At 40.6% G+C, this 16,168-nt stretch overlaps 1 protein-coding gene across 7 annotated transcripts in view; it reads right to left on the bottom strand.

Annotated features, from left to right (window-relative positions):
- Positions 1–8,048: 8,048 nt before the first annotated feature.
- The window catches only part of PDE9A (phosphodiesterase 9A), a 96,094-nt gene continuing 87,974 nt past the window's right edge, over positions 8,049–16,168 (bottom strand). For 6 of the 7 annotated variants that reach the window (XM_075912259.2, XM_089774191.1, XM_075912262.2 and 3 more), the window contains 6 exons: positions 15,107–15,220; positions 13,849–13,953; positions 11,509–11,637; positions 11,245–11,340; positions 8,695–8,781; positions 8,049–8,264 (listed from right to left, as the gene is read on the bottom strand). In XM_075912259.2, the coding sequence (XP_075768374.2) occupies positions 8,731–8,781; positions 11,245–11,340; positions 11,509–11,637; positions 13,849–13,953; positions 15,107–15,220 (495 nt within the window). In that variant the 3' untranslated portion in view covers positions 8,049–8,264; positions 8,695–8,730. The remainder of the gene's footprint in view (positions 8,265–8,694; positions 8,782–11,244; positions 11,341–11,508; positions 11,638–13,848; positions 13,954–15,106; positions 15,221–16,168) is intronic. The other variant, XM_006137869.5, reaches the window with a different exon arrangement.

The following is a 16,168-nucleotide window of genomic DNA, read 5'->3' as shown; positions in this document are numbered from 1 at the left end:
AGTATTCTGTTGTCAGCAGCTGGGCTCTGAGCACACACACTAGAGAACATATATTTTACTTTGATTTTATTTTTGCATTTTTCTGACTGTGGAAATGCTCCATCTATCTTAATAGCAGAATAGCTGATGGTGGTCTGACAGCAAATTGATCTACTCTAATGAAATATAGCTCTTCCAAATTCCTACTATTTAGCAGCTCCCCTTCAGGGAAGATATGCCATCTCTATCAGCCAGAGGCAGGGAGCATAGAGCAACAGAATTTGGAAGGAGAAGAGTTATAGCAAGTTTTGGCTGAGACAGAGCCAGGTCGTATTTGCCAAACTCTCCTGATTCTAAGTTTTCCTCATAACAGAGCCAAGTCTAGCATTATAAAAACATCTACAGATCACGTGCATGTGTGTGAGTGTGTGTGTGTTGCCTGTACACACACTAGTACTCGCAGACAGGGGACAGGATTCTGTTTTTAGAGTGGTGAGATAGCAAAGTGTAACACAAAAGCAGAGACTCGGAGCTATCACAACTCTGTATAGAGATGGGGAAACCAAGACAGAAATTTGCGGAAAACCTGACTGCAAGCCAGTAGTCCAGCTGGAAATATAACCGAGACACCATGATTTTCAGCCCCCAGCTAGAACCACAAGCTCCTATCTAAGGATTATGCCTCTCCACTCAAACGTTCTATATTTTTTCAGCTATGTAATAGCATTATTAGGCTATGATATATATATATATATATATATATATATATATATATATATATATATATATATATTATTAATATTAACGTGAGTGTATAAGAAAGATTACAAATAAAATGAGGCATGACATAAGTTATACAAAGTAACAAGCGGTATCAAAATGTGCTTTACCCATTATCATGCTACAAGAACGAGGAGCAATCAATGAAACAGTGATAGCAGAGGTGGTTTTTTCACAGAACTTGTAACTCACCGGTGGTGCTCCAGGAGGATAAGGTGCTAGAGAAGTACAGGGGCTGACCCTGGAGTCACAAGATATCCCAGAAATGCCAGAGAGGTGTTGGGAGCATGGTCTCCTCTTCTCCCTCCCAGCCTACTGGATCGCTGAGCTACCGGTAACTGGCCAAGGTGACGCAAGCACACTGAAGGGATGGTGCATTGTCTACTGTCCCTGTGTGGCTAGCTACTCCCTCCCATAGCTCCACGGGGGCTAGGGATTCGACTTACCAAAGCAACTGAATTCTAAGCATGTGACGCTCACTAGACACTAGTCGGGAAGAATTTCACTCTGATGCCACCCCATGCAAATAAAACCTCTGGGAAAGGCAGTGAGGTGAGAACATAAGTCAGACTCCTGCATATAACTACAAAAGCGACGAAGAGTCCTGTGGCACCTTATAGACTAACTGAAGTGTAGGAGCATAAGCTTTCGTGGGCAAAGACCCACTTCGTCAGATGACATGCATCTGACGAAGTGGGTCTTTGCCCACGAAAGCTTATGCTCCTACACTTCAGTTAGTCTATAAGGTGCCACAGGACTCTTCGTCGCTTTTGCAGATTCAGACTAACACGGCTACCCCTCTGATATCTGCATATAACTGTACCACAGACAGGCCACCCCTCAGTTTTCTCCATTCAGTTTAGCAGGGAGAGCATGCAATGGGACAGGAAGCTATTCTGACACTTTGGCAGCTCTGATGTTGAAGTTGGGAAGGTTTTTATTTTTGTTAAAGGCAGGGTGCAGAGGAATGTTGTAAATCTAACTATATGTTACTATTTTGGGCCCACCATATTTATGGCTATTGGACTTTCTTCCGCAATAGATGCATTTATTGTCTGCTTTCCAGCACAGTTCTTCAGAGCCCAATCGCTAATTTTTACTCAGAGCTTTCCTGGGGGACTGAGAAGAACAGACGTTCCCACTCACTTCTTTGTTGCCTGGGTAAACATCAACTGTGTTTTAAACACAGCAAGCCTTGATTCACTTGTATGTACAGCTGACATTGCCTCATTTTTCCAGCAAAAAATAGCCCTACCTAGCAGATCTAGACACTGGAGTATTCCCCAAGCCCAGCGAAATATTTAGTTAATATAGAGCCTTGTATGCCATCCCTTCTGGACATGACCAGATAAGAGAGCTGGGGACAGGGAAACATAGGGGCTATGTCCACACTACCAACTTAGTTCAAAATAAGTTATTTCGAAATAATAACTCCTGAAATAACTATTATGAAATAAGCTTATTCCTCTTCACAAGCGGGAGCTGTTATTTCAAAAGAAAGGGTTTGGTAGTGTGGATGCTCACATTGTTATTTCAAAATAACATGCATAGAGTGGCCACAGTTACCTTATTTCTGTATGATTCCCAGATGTTAGAACAGCTCCTGCCTGCGTCTAGAAATCACTGCTTATGTTTTTGAAGATCAGACCACACAGAAAGGTCCCAGGATCAGGGGTATAACATTCTTGCATACTCCTTCCAGCCTTGTGTTAAGAGCCTCTGATGTTACACCAGGAAATCAGTGCTAGCTAGCTCCATTCTACCTCATGTTACACCCCATCCAAACCCAAAGAAGTCTCTGAGATGACTGGGGATGTAAGCAAGCTAGGGAAGATTTTGCTCGAGTATGTGGAAAATTTGTTCCAGAATAATGTATTGCTCTTGAAACCTAACAAATAATAATACCTCGTAATAATAATAATTAATACTAATTTATTGAACAGTGATTAGCAGAATATACAAAAAATGAATGCAAGAGCAGAGAGGCAAGTTGGCACAATGGCCCATGATTTAAATGGGAAAATTAAATACTGTTTGACATCTTTTTTCAAGATGGGTTTATCCTCAGTACCAGTATTATGCTTCACAGCCATAGGGAACAGATGCTATTATTACTACACTGCAGAGGCTGTTCCTTTATTAACCATTTCCACATACAGATATTTATTTGGCATGTATTTAATATGCACTAAAATTTCCTTTAAAATTGGCTGTTGTAGCATATTCAGGTTTTTAAAGCTGCTATGTACAGTAGTTATGATATGTTGTAGCAAAAATGTAATATTATACTTATAGGCATACAAGTATAATGTATAATTTGATGTATAATGATTTACTTATATATTCCGTATGCTTCTATTTCACCCTGTCTCTCATGATTAGACAATGTTTGCTGTAAGGTTTTGCTTCCTGTTAGGATTACAAATTAAGTTGTACCCAGTTGTGTCTTCTAGTAACTATGTAATCCTTATCTGGAATGCTCTGTAAGTTGTTCGGTGTGAGTGCAGGAGGTGTGTGAAAGCCATCACTGATGCTCCAATGGTCAAGAAGAAGTGGGAACCTTGGAAATAACCAGGAAACATCCATTGTGTCTGATTATCTGAATTAAATTATCAGAATTGATGAACCCTGGAGACAGGCAGACACCCCCAAAAGTGAGACACAAACAAGAAACAACGATGGGAAACCTGACAATAGCCATCAAACAATAACTGTGGAAAACTCTGAAATTAAACACCTTTTAAGAATGAATGATTGCAGCATAACACTGCAATACCCATAGACTCAAATGGGAACTTACATGTATAAGAAGGGGAGCTTTGGCCAGTAGGACTCTGGGTTCTATCCTGCAAAGCCAAGCCTCAGAGGAGTCTCAGAGGACTCACTCATTCAGCTTTGCTTGGCCAACAAGATGGATTTGAGCCACGAAAGACTCATAACTATACACCATCTGCAGGATGCATGTGTGTGTGTGGGGAGGAGGAGGGAGTTTGTCCTTATGAAGCATATGCTAGCTGCTTTAATATTGTATTCTTAATAAATGTGGCGTCTTGCCTTTCTCCTTAAAGAGATCCCCTGTGCTTTTTATAAGCATAACAATGTGACCTTACTTTAATCTGATTAGAAATGCACTGCTCAAGAGTGAAGAGTATACAGGACTCTGGGGAATCCTCCCTATTTCAAAACAAAACAAAATCCAGAGCCTTAGCTTGGTTTCCCAAGCTAAAAATATGGAACAGATAGAAACTCTTTTGTATTGGCCTATGATTCTAAGGATAATGGTAAAAATACAGGGCTGGAATGCATCCAGGATAATAATGATGTTCAAAGGGTATCAGCAGCAGTGTAACATTTTGTAAGGCACATGTCATAGAGTAAAAAATAATAGTCAAATATAACATTCATTGATAGCTATTTAAGTGGGTTAGAAAAGAATGATTAAATCACACTTCAGATGTCTGTCTGGATGTCTCAAAAAGCTCAATTTTTAAGTGAAGTAGAGATTCCAAATGTCAGACTTTGAAAATACATGACAACTGGAATGGCTGCTTGCCAGGATGTATCAAATCCATTCATTTACATATGAATCACACTTTCAAATATTATGGAAAGACAGGTAAAAACTAGGATTAAGAGAGGCTGCCTTCCAATCCCCAAATTTAAATATAAATTAGACAGGGCACTGCTTGGAAACATTCCATAGAGGGGGCAAAATAAGTGACAGGGCATGCCAGTTTATATCAGCAGCTGGTTATTAAAACAAATAGTCTTGTTTTCATTTCATTTCAACAGCTGCCTGTGCTTTGCATGTTCCTTTAGTAAACTGGATTGTACGTTACAAGAGCCTACAGGTATTAGTATATGCTTGAGGAAGTAAGAGCCAAATTCTCCTCTCAATAATTCTGATGCCCTTAAAGCTAGGAGGGTTGCACCAGTGTCCTTTATAGTGACCCCCTTCTTCAGAAGTAAATCAGAGATTTAAAGCTACCCTTTAGCCCAACGGGGAATTAGCTTGTTCCCACTGAAGTCAGTTACACACTTTTATTGATTTCAAGCTTATGATGTGCTCTGATCCTGAAAATGCTTATTCACATGCTTAACTTTATGCATGTGCATCGTTCTATGAGACAATGATGTGTGTCAAGTTGTGTGTGTGCTTGGAGAATTGGCGCTTGGTGATGCTGAAGAGTCTTTCAGTTGAAATGAAACCTCTGAGTAACACAACATAGTAATAAACACGTAATATTATTTGTTATGACTGGGGTAAGATAGTCTTCTTACAAAAGATTTTTCTCATTTAATGTTCTGGTGAAAGTAGGACTTGGTATACTCAAAAGATGTGGTTCATAATTACCACATTGTGCATCTGTTTTGGGGGCTGATTTGTGGAGAAAATCCATTTAACTGGAGATGGTAAATGTAATTCCCTTGTGAAAAAGAAACCAGGAACTCCACAGCAAAACTAATCTGGTTCATCTGGAACTTTGGAGAGACAGGTAGCTGTGAAATTTAGATTCAGTTCTCAAACATCACAAAATTCAGGGGTATTTGGATCTTTGTATTATGAAGATAATTGTGTAACATGCCTCTGCATCTTGGTTTAGAACCTTTCTTTCGCAGGATGTTCAGAGCCAGGCTTTAGTTCTGGTTACCATCCAATTTACAATAGAGAGAAGGTCTCTAAAGAACATTGTTTAGAAAGGAGCGTTGGGATCAGAGAGCACCACCCACTGTGGATCTGACATTGGGGCAGCCAAGCAGGAAGAGGACAAAGGGTTCAAGCAGGGGTCCAGTCTGTGGACGAGAGCAGATCGCAATACTGGGATAACCACGGAGGGAGAAAGAATGTTAAGCTGTGAATTAAGAAACATAAACTAGAGGAGAATAAAGGTGTTGAAATGCCAGAGTACTGTACACACAGGGGCTATGTCTAGACTGCAGGCTTCTTTCGAAAGAGGCTCTTTCGAAAGCATCTTTCGAAAGAGCCTCTTTCAAAAGATTGCGTCTAGACTGCAGGCGGATCTTTCGAAAGAGAAATCCGCTTTTTCAAAAGAGAGCACCCAGCGAATCTGGATGCTCTCTTTCAAAGACGGCCTCTTTACATTGAAGAACGCCTTCTTTCGAAAGAGGAACTTTCGAAAGAAGGCGTTCTTCCTCGTGAAACGAGGTTTACCGCCATCGAAAGAAAAGCCGCGTTCTTTTGAAATAATTTCGAAAGAACGCGGCTTGAGTCTGGACGCAGGGGAAGTTTTTTCGGGAAAAGGCTACTTTTCCCGAAAAAAACCCTGAGTCTGGACACGGCCAGGGTGTAAGAATCATTATTCAGTGCTGAAAAGAGCGAGTGTTAGTCACTAGGAAAGCCTGTGATTCCCAATGTGTTGCCTGTGTCATGAGGAAAAAGAACTAGCCACCCACCGTCTTCTTTCTTTGTAAAAGGAGCTAAGACTACACATGCAGCTTTGGAGCTTGCAGATATCTGTCTTCAGTGCATGTGCCCTTCAAACAGAAACAGGAGCATTCTTGGGCACCATTCCTTCCTTCTGTGTTACTCTGAATATTTATAGTACAACCACAGAATAATCTTGGAGACAAAGCCCAGAAACAGCACCCTGTTTTCTTTCTCCAAGAGCGTGTGATTAAAAGCATACCTCTGTGAAAGCTACAGTGCAATCTTTCTTATACTTCTGTCATATGGAAAATTTAAAATATAGGGCCAACTTCTGCCCTCAGTGATACATGTGGAATCCCATTTCAGGTGCTGTTGTGACTTCTAGCCACCACCATTCATTGGGGGTGGAATGGAGGAGCACCATTCCAGCACTGGCACGATTGTGCACGCTGCTTGGAATTCCTGTGTGCGCAGATGTAACCCTGGGGGAACATGTGCTGCTGTCACGGAGTGTGGGGCAGTCTCCAGGCCCTGCACCCCCGTCCGCAGTCAGGACGATGGGACTCTCAGCCGGCAAGTAGAACAGAAGGTTTCCTCGTTGACAGGGACACACCGTAGCCCAGATTTCTTGTTACAGGAACCAGGAGCATTCAGTACAATCCATCTCAGGGAAAGGGGGACCCAGACCTCCTGCTTTTGGCCCCTGTCCTGGCCCCCCAGGCCAGCTAGGCTCCCTTCTCCCCCAGCCAGCAGAAAAACTAACTCACAGCCACTGCTCAAAGCCCCCCAGGCAGCCCCACCTCCTGCTTTGTCCTGCTTTCAGACCCAAGGTGTTATCTGCTGTCACCTGGTCCCCAGGACAGGAGAGACTGAACATACTTCTACAGTGAGTCATGCCCAGCCTCCCCCTCCTCATGCAGATAGTGCTGCAGGGCCCGGAAACGGAGGCATGCACACATGTGCGTAAACACACACACACACACACACACGCGCCCACACACACACCCACACACACAGAGTCACTGCAGAGCAGCATAGGACAGTATTAATCGCATACAGCACAACAAAGCAAATAGTGAATGTAACAACCGAGTGAACACAGGACTACAAGAGCAGACAAAATCCCCACTATCTCACAGTTGCATCTGCCCCTCTGTCTCAACACAGAGGATAAGAGTTGTTGCAGCCGCAAGCTACCACCAAGCTTTGGCTATTTAACTCAGACTGTAGCAGCTCATGTTTTTAGCTGTGGACATCTCCCATTCAGTTCCCCATGTGTCAGCCAACAGAGCAACTGTCACACAGACAGAACTCATCCATGGATACACCCTATCAGAGGGACTCCACTGTGCAGCTGGACAAATCGGGCAGCTGGTATCCCAGCCACTACTCAAGATTGCCCCAGGACTATGATTGTGGCTAATCCCTACAGAAGGGGCACAAGAAACTAAAGTTCCTTATCCCTAATCCTCCCTTGCATTCTCAAACAGAGATCAATCATGGCCTGGCCCTTAGTAGGGCTGCTGAGGTGTGAGGGACCAGGCCTAGTAAATAAATCTGCATCTCTCACATGTCATTGCCTATGAATGCTACTAGACCAGCAGGCAAACTTTTTCTCACTTCTTTAGTAATCATGTGAGGATTAGTGTCCTAACGATGTATGCCAGGACAGGATTTGGCTCCTAATATTTATATAGTCATATATGACTAATAAACCTTTTTCTTTCTTCCTGTTATGACACACACTTTACCAGACAAAAATGTTTTATAAATTGGCTCCTCTAAAAAAAAGTCCAACACTCAACCCTTTCGTCCATGTACATGTTATGAAAACATTTTTCTATGGGAACAAGAGCAGTTCTTTATATACACAGCTAAAGGAAATAAATACAGCACCCAGTTTGGTATAAGAATATATTATTTAGAAGACCAGTTGAAAAATTAAAAAACAATCTGTACAAAGTTTCCTTTTTTTGCGTCCATGAGGATAGCGACAGTTCTTTAAAAATACACTCTTGGAGTGGTCGCAGCTACTTCTATCATCTTTTCTCTGGGCTGAAGGATCCCGTGATACTTAGCTGCACCTTATTTCCTTTAAGGCCTCATCAGGTCTGTTCTGGGACAGAAGGGGAATTCAGATCAACTATATTAAGTGTTGATTAAACATAATAAAATTCAGAAGATTATATCAATAAATACACTGTTAGGTCATAATCTCAGGAATATTACTAGATAAACAAAGCATTTGGTGCTATACCCACTGACCCATAAATAGTAGGATAGAAAGATTAGTTAGATTATGCTGTAGTTGTCATATGGCTGCCTACAGGTACCTGGTGCATTAATCAGAATGACATTTTTCTGGATGTCTGTGAATCATTTTCCAGAACAGGATGGTTATTAAAACATCATCTTATGTCTATGGACTTCCAGCCAAATTCTCCATGGACACAAGAAGGGACAAGTTTGCTGAAGTCAGTTGAGTTGCACCACCTTATATCCACACATGTCTACTTCAAACATATTTTTTTAAAAAACAAACTCACCTTGTGACTTTTGTGTAGCTCAGAGTGTTTTTCTTTTCACTTCGGTGCGCCGTCAGTTGTCAAACTTTCGCTTTTGTTCTTTTGCAACTAGAATAAAGAGCAAGGTGGAACAAATATCACTACTGGCACATCATGGACAGACTGCCACCGCTAGCTGATCACTAATCCTCCTTAAGGTTACAGCTGAATTTCCATGCAACAGTATGCCCCAATTTGGTGCATCACAGGCCCCATGTCATCCAAAACAGTTCTGATGGCTGCAGGAAGTGCACTTCAGTATTTCTCATTATTTGTTCAGTTAACTTCTGAGATAATTACCCTCTATTATTTGATGGCATTTCTGAGTGTATACAGTTTTCATGATACCACAACTCCTTGGACTAATATACTGTAATTAAAGCTCTATCAGTTTCCATAGAAACTCTGTTTTTGACAACTTTACACTTCAGGTATAAAAATTCACTTCAGCTTGAAACATCCCAAAGTATCAATAAACCCCAGCTATTATCTTAAATGTTTTTTTAAAGGAACATTTCATGTTTCTGTCATAGACTTGAACATTTCCAGAAGATTTTATTTGCCAGTCTGTAATTCCCCCCTGCAAGGTCTGGATATGTCTAGACTGCATGGCTCCATCGATGGAGCCATGTAGATTAGGGTTGTAGGCAAAGGGAAATGAAGTGGCGATTTAAATAATCACTGCTTCATTTAAATTAAAATGGCTGCCGCGCTGTGCTGATCAGCTGTTTGGCAGCACAGCGCTGTAGTCTGAACGCTCTGTGGTTGACATCAAAGGCATTTGTTGACCTCCCTGTTATGCCTCGTGGGATGAGGTTTACTGAGGAGGTCGACAAATGCCTTTGAAGTTGACGCGGAGCGTCCAGACTACAGCGCTGTGCTGCCAAACAGCTGATCGGCAAAGCACAGCAGCCATTTTAATTTAAATGAAGCGGCGATTATTTAAATCGCCGCTTCATTTCCCTTTGCCCAGTAAACAAATCTACATGGCTCCATCGACGGAGCCATGTAGTCTAGACATGCCCTCTATGTGCTGTTCCTGTCCACTCCCAATCAGAATTAGAATCTGAGCTGCTTAAAGAAGGATCTGTCCTTCCTAAATGTTTGGAAAGTCTCTTAACACACTGTGTTGCTATGGCAAATCACCACCAACACCACCCACCACCACCGCTCAGGGAGTGAGGGAGTAGGCATGGTAAATAAATCTGCCTGTCCCATAATCAACACTCCCAGACCACCAAATACAAACTTTTTCTCACTTTTCTTTAGTAATTATGCGGAAGAACGGCTCTTGCACAAGAGGGAGTTTTTATGCAAAAAGGAGGTGGGTAGATGGCTCCTTTTTGCACAAAAGCCTCTTGCGCAAAAACGCAACCTCATTAATTATGCAAATGAGGCGCGGCGATATTCCATGCTTCGCCTCATTTGCGTATGTTTTTGCTCAAGAGCAGTGTAAACATAGTCACAGTGTGAGCACTAAAGGCATCATTCTGTACCACAGAAGTCAGTGGGAACAGAACCAAGCACTATAGCACTGTGATTCTCCTGCATGCACAGTATTGAAAAGGATTTGGCATAGGTCAGAGAGAACTGAAAGACCTGAGGCCTGGTTACAGACACCATCAAAGCGCTCATAGAGCTTACCTACTACAGTGGGAGATATTTGGTAAATACCATTGTTAGATGTACCTGTTTAATCTGGGTTAAAAAATGAATAAATGTGGTCATCTGTTTAATCGTATTGCATGGTGAAAGTGTGTGTGCACCTGCATGCAGTATAAAATGGAGGAAGAGCAATTCCAAGTATGCCAGTGTCACCTGATAATATTTCTGCAGGCTCTTTTTAATTATGCATTCTGTGCACTCGGATTTTTTGCCATTTTCTTTTCTATGGTTAGGTATGATGACTGCTTCTCTTTCTCATCATTATGTATGTATGTATGTATGTATTTATTTGTTAATTTATCTAGTGTGATAGATATGCATAGTGCTTTATAAATATATAGGAAGAAAGGATGACCAAAGATATCATCAAAGGCAATAAATATAATCAAAATGAAGGAAACCTTGAACTGTTTGTTTTAATTTTTAGTATCACCCACAGCATATGCATACAGCTGAAAGAATAATTGATTATTCAGTTCAAATCCACAAAATCAATTTGTTGTGAACTGAAACTGAACAAAATGTCAAAATCATTTTGTGTAGAGAAAAAAGTTTCAGTTGAGTGAAACTATTTTTTCATTTTCTTACATTTGTCACGTGTTTTAAATAAACTGTTAAACAAAAGGAGATGGATATAAAAAAGAAATGTTGTTTAACATGAAATGTCAAAACGTTTTACTGTACCTTTAAAAAGCCAAAACAAACCATTTAGACTTTTTCAACTTTTAAACATTTTTAATTTACCCAAACTATTTGCTGGATTCAACCTATATTCATGAATAGTTTTGGTCACTCTTCACTGAATTTTTGAGTAAATTTAATATTTGACTGAAAAATGTCATCCAGTTCTAGGTATGTATAGCTTGCCTCTTTCATAGCGTCATCTAGTTGTTTTAATTCCTCATAGCGGTCTCTGGATTCCCAAAGAGGTTGGAGCATGACTTCTTCAACTTCTGGAAAAAGCTAAACAAAAGTGAGAAAAGTCAAACTAACATTTCTTTAAATATTTATTTACCTGTAAATGATAGAAAGGGAGTGAGAGAAGGCGTCACTGGCTTACTAAAGGCGTATCAAAATCAAAGCTGAAATGTTCTCAGCTCCAGGGGCATCTTAGAACCTTAATAAACTTACCTTTGTTACTGTTTCAAACATTGGGATCAGAACAAACTTAAGGAACCCAATCTGTGCTGTTGGTTTGGTCACTTTATCTCGGTCCATGAAAGGTGCTACTGGAAGCCCCTCAGACTTTTCTCGATCACTCTGGAGCAGATTCAATAGGTAACAAAGATTATTATCAATAAGGAGATTGTGGGAGCAGCAGAACACAACTTGTTTTCAGACTGGTAACAAGGTCACTGATATTCTATACATATTCCTCTATGATGTATGTGACAACAGCAAATGAAAGTGTCATACATTTTAGAAGCTGAACCTTATTGTTTTAATAACCTTTTTACTGCTGTTTCTTTTAGTCCCCCCCAAATGTTGCATGTATTGAAAAGTATCATATTGTAACAAGGCCATAAAGTATCATATTGTAACAAGCCTCAAAGCCCCTGGAGACTGTCTCACGCTAATAGGACATGAGCTAGAACACTAAAAATAGCTGTGTGGATGTTTCGGCACTGGAGGAGGCTAGCCACCCCACCTCAAAGCCAGGATGCAGGGTGGGCTTGACCTCAGGTCTCTGCTAGCGCAAGGTCCTCACAGCTATAATTAACATAAACCCACTAGCACAAGCCTGCCTTCCTGGTTTAAGAGGCTTATGTCATGCCAAGCCTCTTAAACCCCAATTATTGTCAGCCAGGATCAAACCCGGGACCTTTGGGGTTTAATGCATGAGCCCATGAACTAAAAGACATCACTCTTAGCCAAGGGTGTAGCAGATGCCTCAATCTCTAGCTGCCACTAGAGCGGGACAGAGTACCACACCAAGAGAGCCTAGATTGCATTTGCGGTAAATGCAGTGTAAGAAGGAGATTCTTAGAGGCATACAAAGCAATTAGGCAGCCACCCAAAATCCATGGGACTTCTTAGGGAGTAAAACACTACTCAGTGTGAGACAAGGTAGCAGAATCTAGCCTTAGCTTTTCTACATAGGAAGGAAAGGATACGTGACTTCATTTTCCTCTGGAGAATTATCATTTTTTGGTATTAAGCAAGGCCTACCCGCCCATAGTCAAAAACAACTTATTGTATCTAGTTTATCGAGTGGCTTCTAGTACATGCACATTCAGGGATGATTGTATCCCTGTGTTCCAAACTTTGGAAAGATCTTTACAAATAATGGGATGGATCCTTAACTAGCATAAATCAGCGTAGCTCCATTGACTTAAATGGGTCTACAGTGATTGCAATCCAATGACTGTCTGACCCAGCATTCCTATAAATGCATAGTTAGTAAAAGGGGCACAGAAAATGCCAACGTTGACACCCTTTTAACTTCACTGCCAGCATTTACTCTTATCTTTCAGACTTGCTTGAAAAACAAGTGTGCAGTAGTACTTTGTGTCAGATGTTAGGGTAAGGAGAACAATAAAGTGCATAGGTCATTTTGTTTTGCATAAAAATATTGCAGTGTCATTGAGCTAAAGGTGCCTCTAACATTTTGTCATTAAGATGCCCTATTATCAAGCATTTTCCTTTGGACGCACCTAACTTAATTTCTTTGTCAAATTGATTCTTTCAGCACACGGAAAATGTAAAAAAAAAAAAAAAAAACCCAGAAAAAAGAAAACACTGGCATTTTGTTCCTCCAGCCATGATAAAGCCATGTTTTGCATGCTGCCAGCTGCTACAGTGTGCATGGACAGCTTGGTTTGGATGGGAGAGAGCAGAGGATTGCTGTTAGTTTTAACACTGCTTTATACTACCAACCCCCCCCCCCCCAAAACCCCCACATTAGCGAGGGAAGGGAATACAGAAAGAAGCAAATATTTTGGGAATATAAGTTGATTTTTCAGGACTAACTAAATTGATGGCATCCTTTGGAAATAATCTTTTTTTTTTTCACTTTTAAAGCAAATGTTCATCCTATGCAGACTTGGTCATTTCAAAGCATCGCAGATCTAATTTAAACTTGGCCCATTTAATACTACCCTTTAACTGACTTTTTCTATACCCACATTTCTTGCCCTTTTGGCTTGACAAGGGTTTACATGCCAAATAAACTCACAAGGCAGCCCTATTAGTAAGAACAAGCTGCAGTCCAATGACATTAGCATTTCTACTTTGTTATTGTCATTGATCTCAATGGCAGTCAATTACAGCATTTTATTCTGAACATACTGTCCTATGCCACGCTTCTGTCACCTTATTCAAAAGAAGCCTCCTCATCCTTGTGGCACTAGAATGTCATACAATATTACCAATCAGCTGCAGCTATAACTGAAATAGAGATTAATTAATTATTAATTAGTATTATTATTTTATTTTATACTGTGTATCCGTGTCTCTGTCTCTCATTCTTACCTGCATAAAATATTCCTCTAATAAGCAGTCTACCCATGGTTCTGCAACTTCCATCGGGCGGACTTCATTTGAGATATCACAACATTTTATCAGTACCATCTTCAACTAGAGGAGGAAAAATATTTTTACACTCTAGAAATACAGAAGCCTGCCTCTTTGTCAATCCATGAGCCTTTCATTTTTAGAGAGGCAAAGGAAGCGATCTCAGAGAAGAACAATAGTCTTATGGCTAAGGCCCATGACTGATCTAGTGTCTCCTCCTCCTATCTAGAGATGTTCTGTTCCTGGTTCTGCCTGCCACAGACTTCCTGTATGACCTTTGGCAAGTCACTTAACCCCTCTGTGCCTAAGTTTTCCTTGGCGATAGCGCTTCTTACTCCATGGGAGGTTTAGTCCATGAATAATTGTAAAGTGCTTTTACATTCTTCGAGGGAAGGAACTACAGGGGCCCAATCTTACACTCATTAATGTCAATGGAAAGATATCCACTGATTTCAATGGCAATTGGACTGGGTTTAGAGCAAAGTATTGTTATGATGGATGCCATGGAGACGAGACTAAAACTAAGAATGTATATCTTGACAGATACAGTAATTATTTCTTGCTTCCGTGACTCTAGGATTACAAAATCTGAAAGAGAAATCTAGGCTTTCTTTGTATCAACTGCTCCCCAGATTTATTGCTTTTTTTTTTGTAAAGTTTTTATAAAGAACCATAGAAATATTTAGATGTTCTTGTTAATGTTACAGTGCAAACCAGTTCTAGACACACATTTCCCTGCAGTATTTGGCACCATTGGCAGTGCCACTTAAGAAAGGGAGGAAGGGTGGTTCCATAAGTTAGCTAAACTGGGACTAGCAAGAGCTGGGTCCAGTACTCTGCTCTACTAGGGATTTCTTGTGAGACGTTGGGCAAATCACTTAGTGTCACTTCTCCACTTCACAGGAGTGTTGTGAGGCACATATGTACTATCCTGAGGGGCGCTAGCTAAGAATTTAAATCAGTCTGACCCAAACCAAAAGATTTCACTTGGATTTTTTTCTTGTCAAAATCAAGTTTTTCCCCACACAGAACATTTCAAGTTTGCAGAAACTGCCTTTTCTGTTGGAAAAAACCAAACACACACAGTTTGACAGAAAACTTCTAATCACTTCTACTTAGCATCTTGCATGTTCAGACCAAAGCCACAGTTTAGAATGTAGTGGTATCACCATGAACCACGCTCAGCCCTGAAAAATGATAAACACCATCTCCTTACACAGGTCACATGTTCCTCATTTGAGTAATCAAAATTATCCATTTTTTCCTTGAAAGAGTCCAGTATTTCTGCATGTCTTGCCATGTCTGTTGCCAGGATTAATGTAATTATCCCCTGTGAAAACAAACATAATAATACACCAGTTTAATGTCCCACAAGGCCTTACTTCCACTATGTAAGAATGTGTTTAAATTAACACAAACACTTTATAACACAGATAAGAACAGATGTATCATATAAATGAAAGAGGAACTTGAGGCCACTTGATAAATCATAGAATCCTAGAATACTAGAACTGGAAGGGACCTTGGGAAGTCATCAAACCCATTCCCCTGCCCTCACGGCAGGACCAAGCACCATCTACAACATCCCAGATAGACGTCTATCTAACCTGCTCTTAAATATCTCCAGAGATGGAGATTCCACAATCTCCACCCCCAGCCAATTTATTCCAGTATTTAAGCACCCTGACAGTTAGGAAGTTTTTCCTAATGTTCAACCTAAACCTCCCTTGATGCAGTTTAAGCTCATTGCTTCTTGTCCTATCCTCAAAGGCCAAGGAGAAATTTTTTTCTCCCTCCTCCTTGTAACACCCTTTTAGACACTTGAAAGCAGCTATCATGTCCCCTCTCAGTCTTCCCTTTTCCAGACTAAACAAACCCAATTCTTTCAGTATTTCCTCATAGGTCATATTTTTTAGATCTTTAATCATTTTTGTTGCTCTTCACTAGACTCTCTACAATTTTTCCACATCTTTCTTAGAATGTGGTGATCAGAACTGGACACAGTACTCCAATTGAGGCCTAATCAGCACAGAGTAGAGCAGAGGAATGACTTCCCGTGTCTTGCTCACAACACTCCTGTTAATACATCTCAGAATCATGTTTGCTTTTTTGCAGTTTATTTATTTAAAGAATTTGCAGTGACACGAAAAAATGAAAATCATGTTACTGGTTTGAGTATAATTATATGCTGGAGAAACTGCTGCTTCTTGTTCTGAGCTTTGTTTGATTTTTTAAATATGTGTACACAATGCACAAAGACATAAAAAGGTCAGTTCTA

Source organism: Pelodiscus sinensis, chromosome 1 (genome assembly GCF_052426305.1).
Source record: "Pelodiscus sinensis isolate ZL-2025 chromosome 1, ASM5242630v1, whole genome shotgun sequence".
NCBI classification, from domain to species: Eukaryota; Metazoa; Chordata; order Testudines; family Trionychidae; genus Pelodiscus; species Pelodiscus sinensis.
Note: the sequence above shows the minus strand (reverse complement) of the source record. Positions and strands in the feature narration are given on the sequence as shown.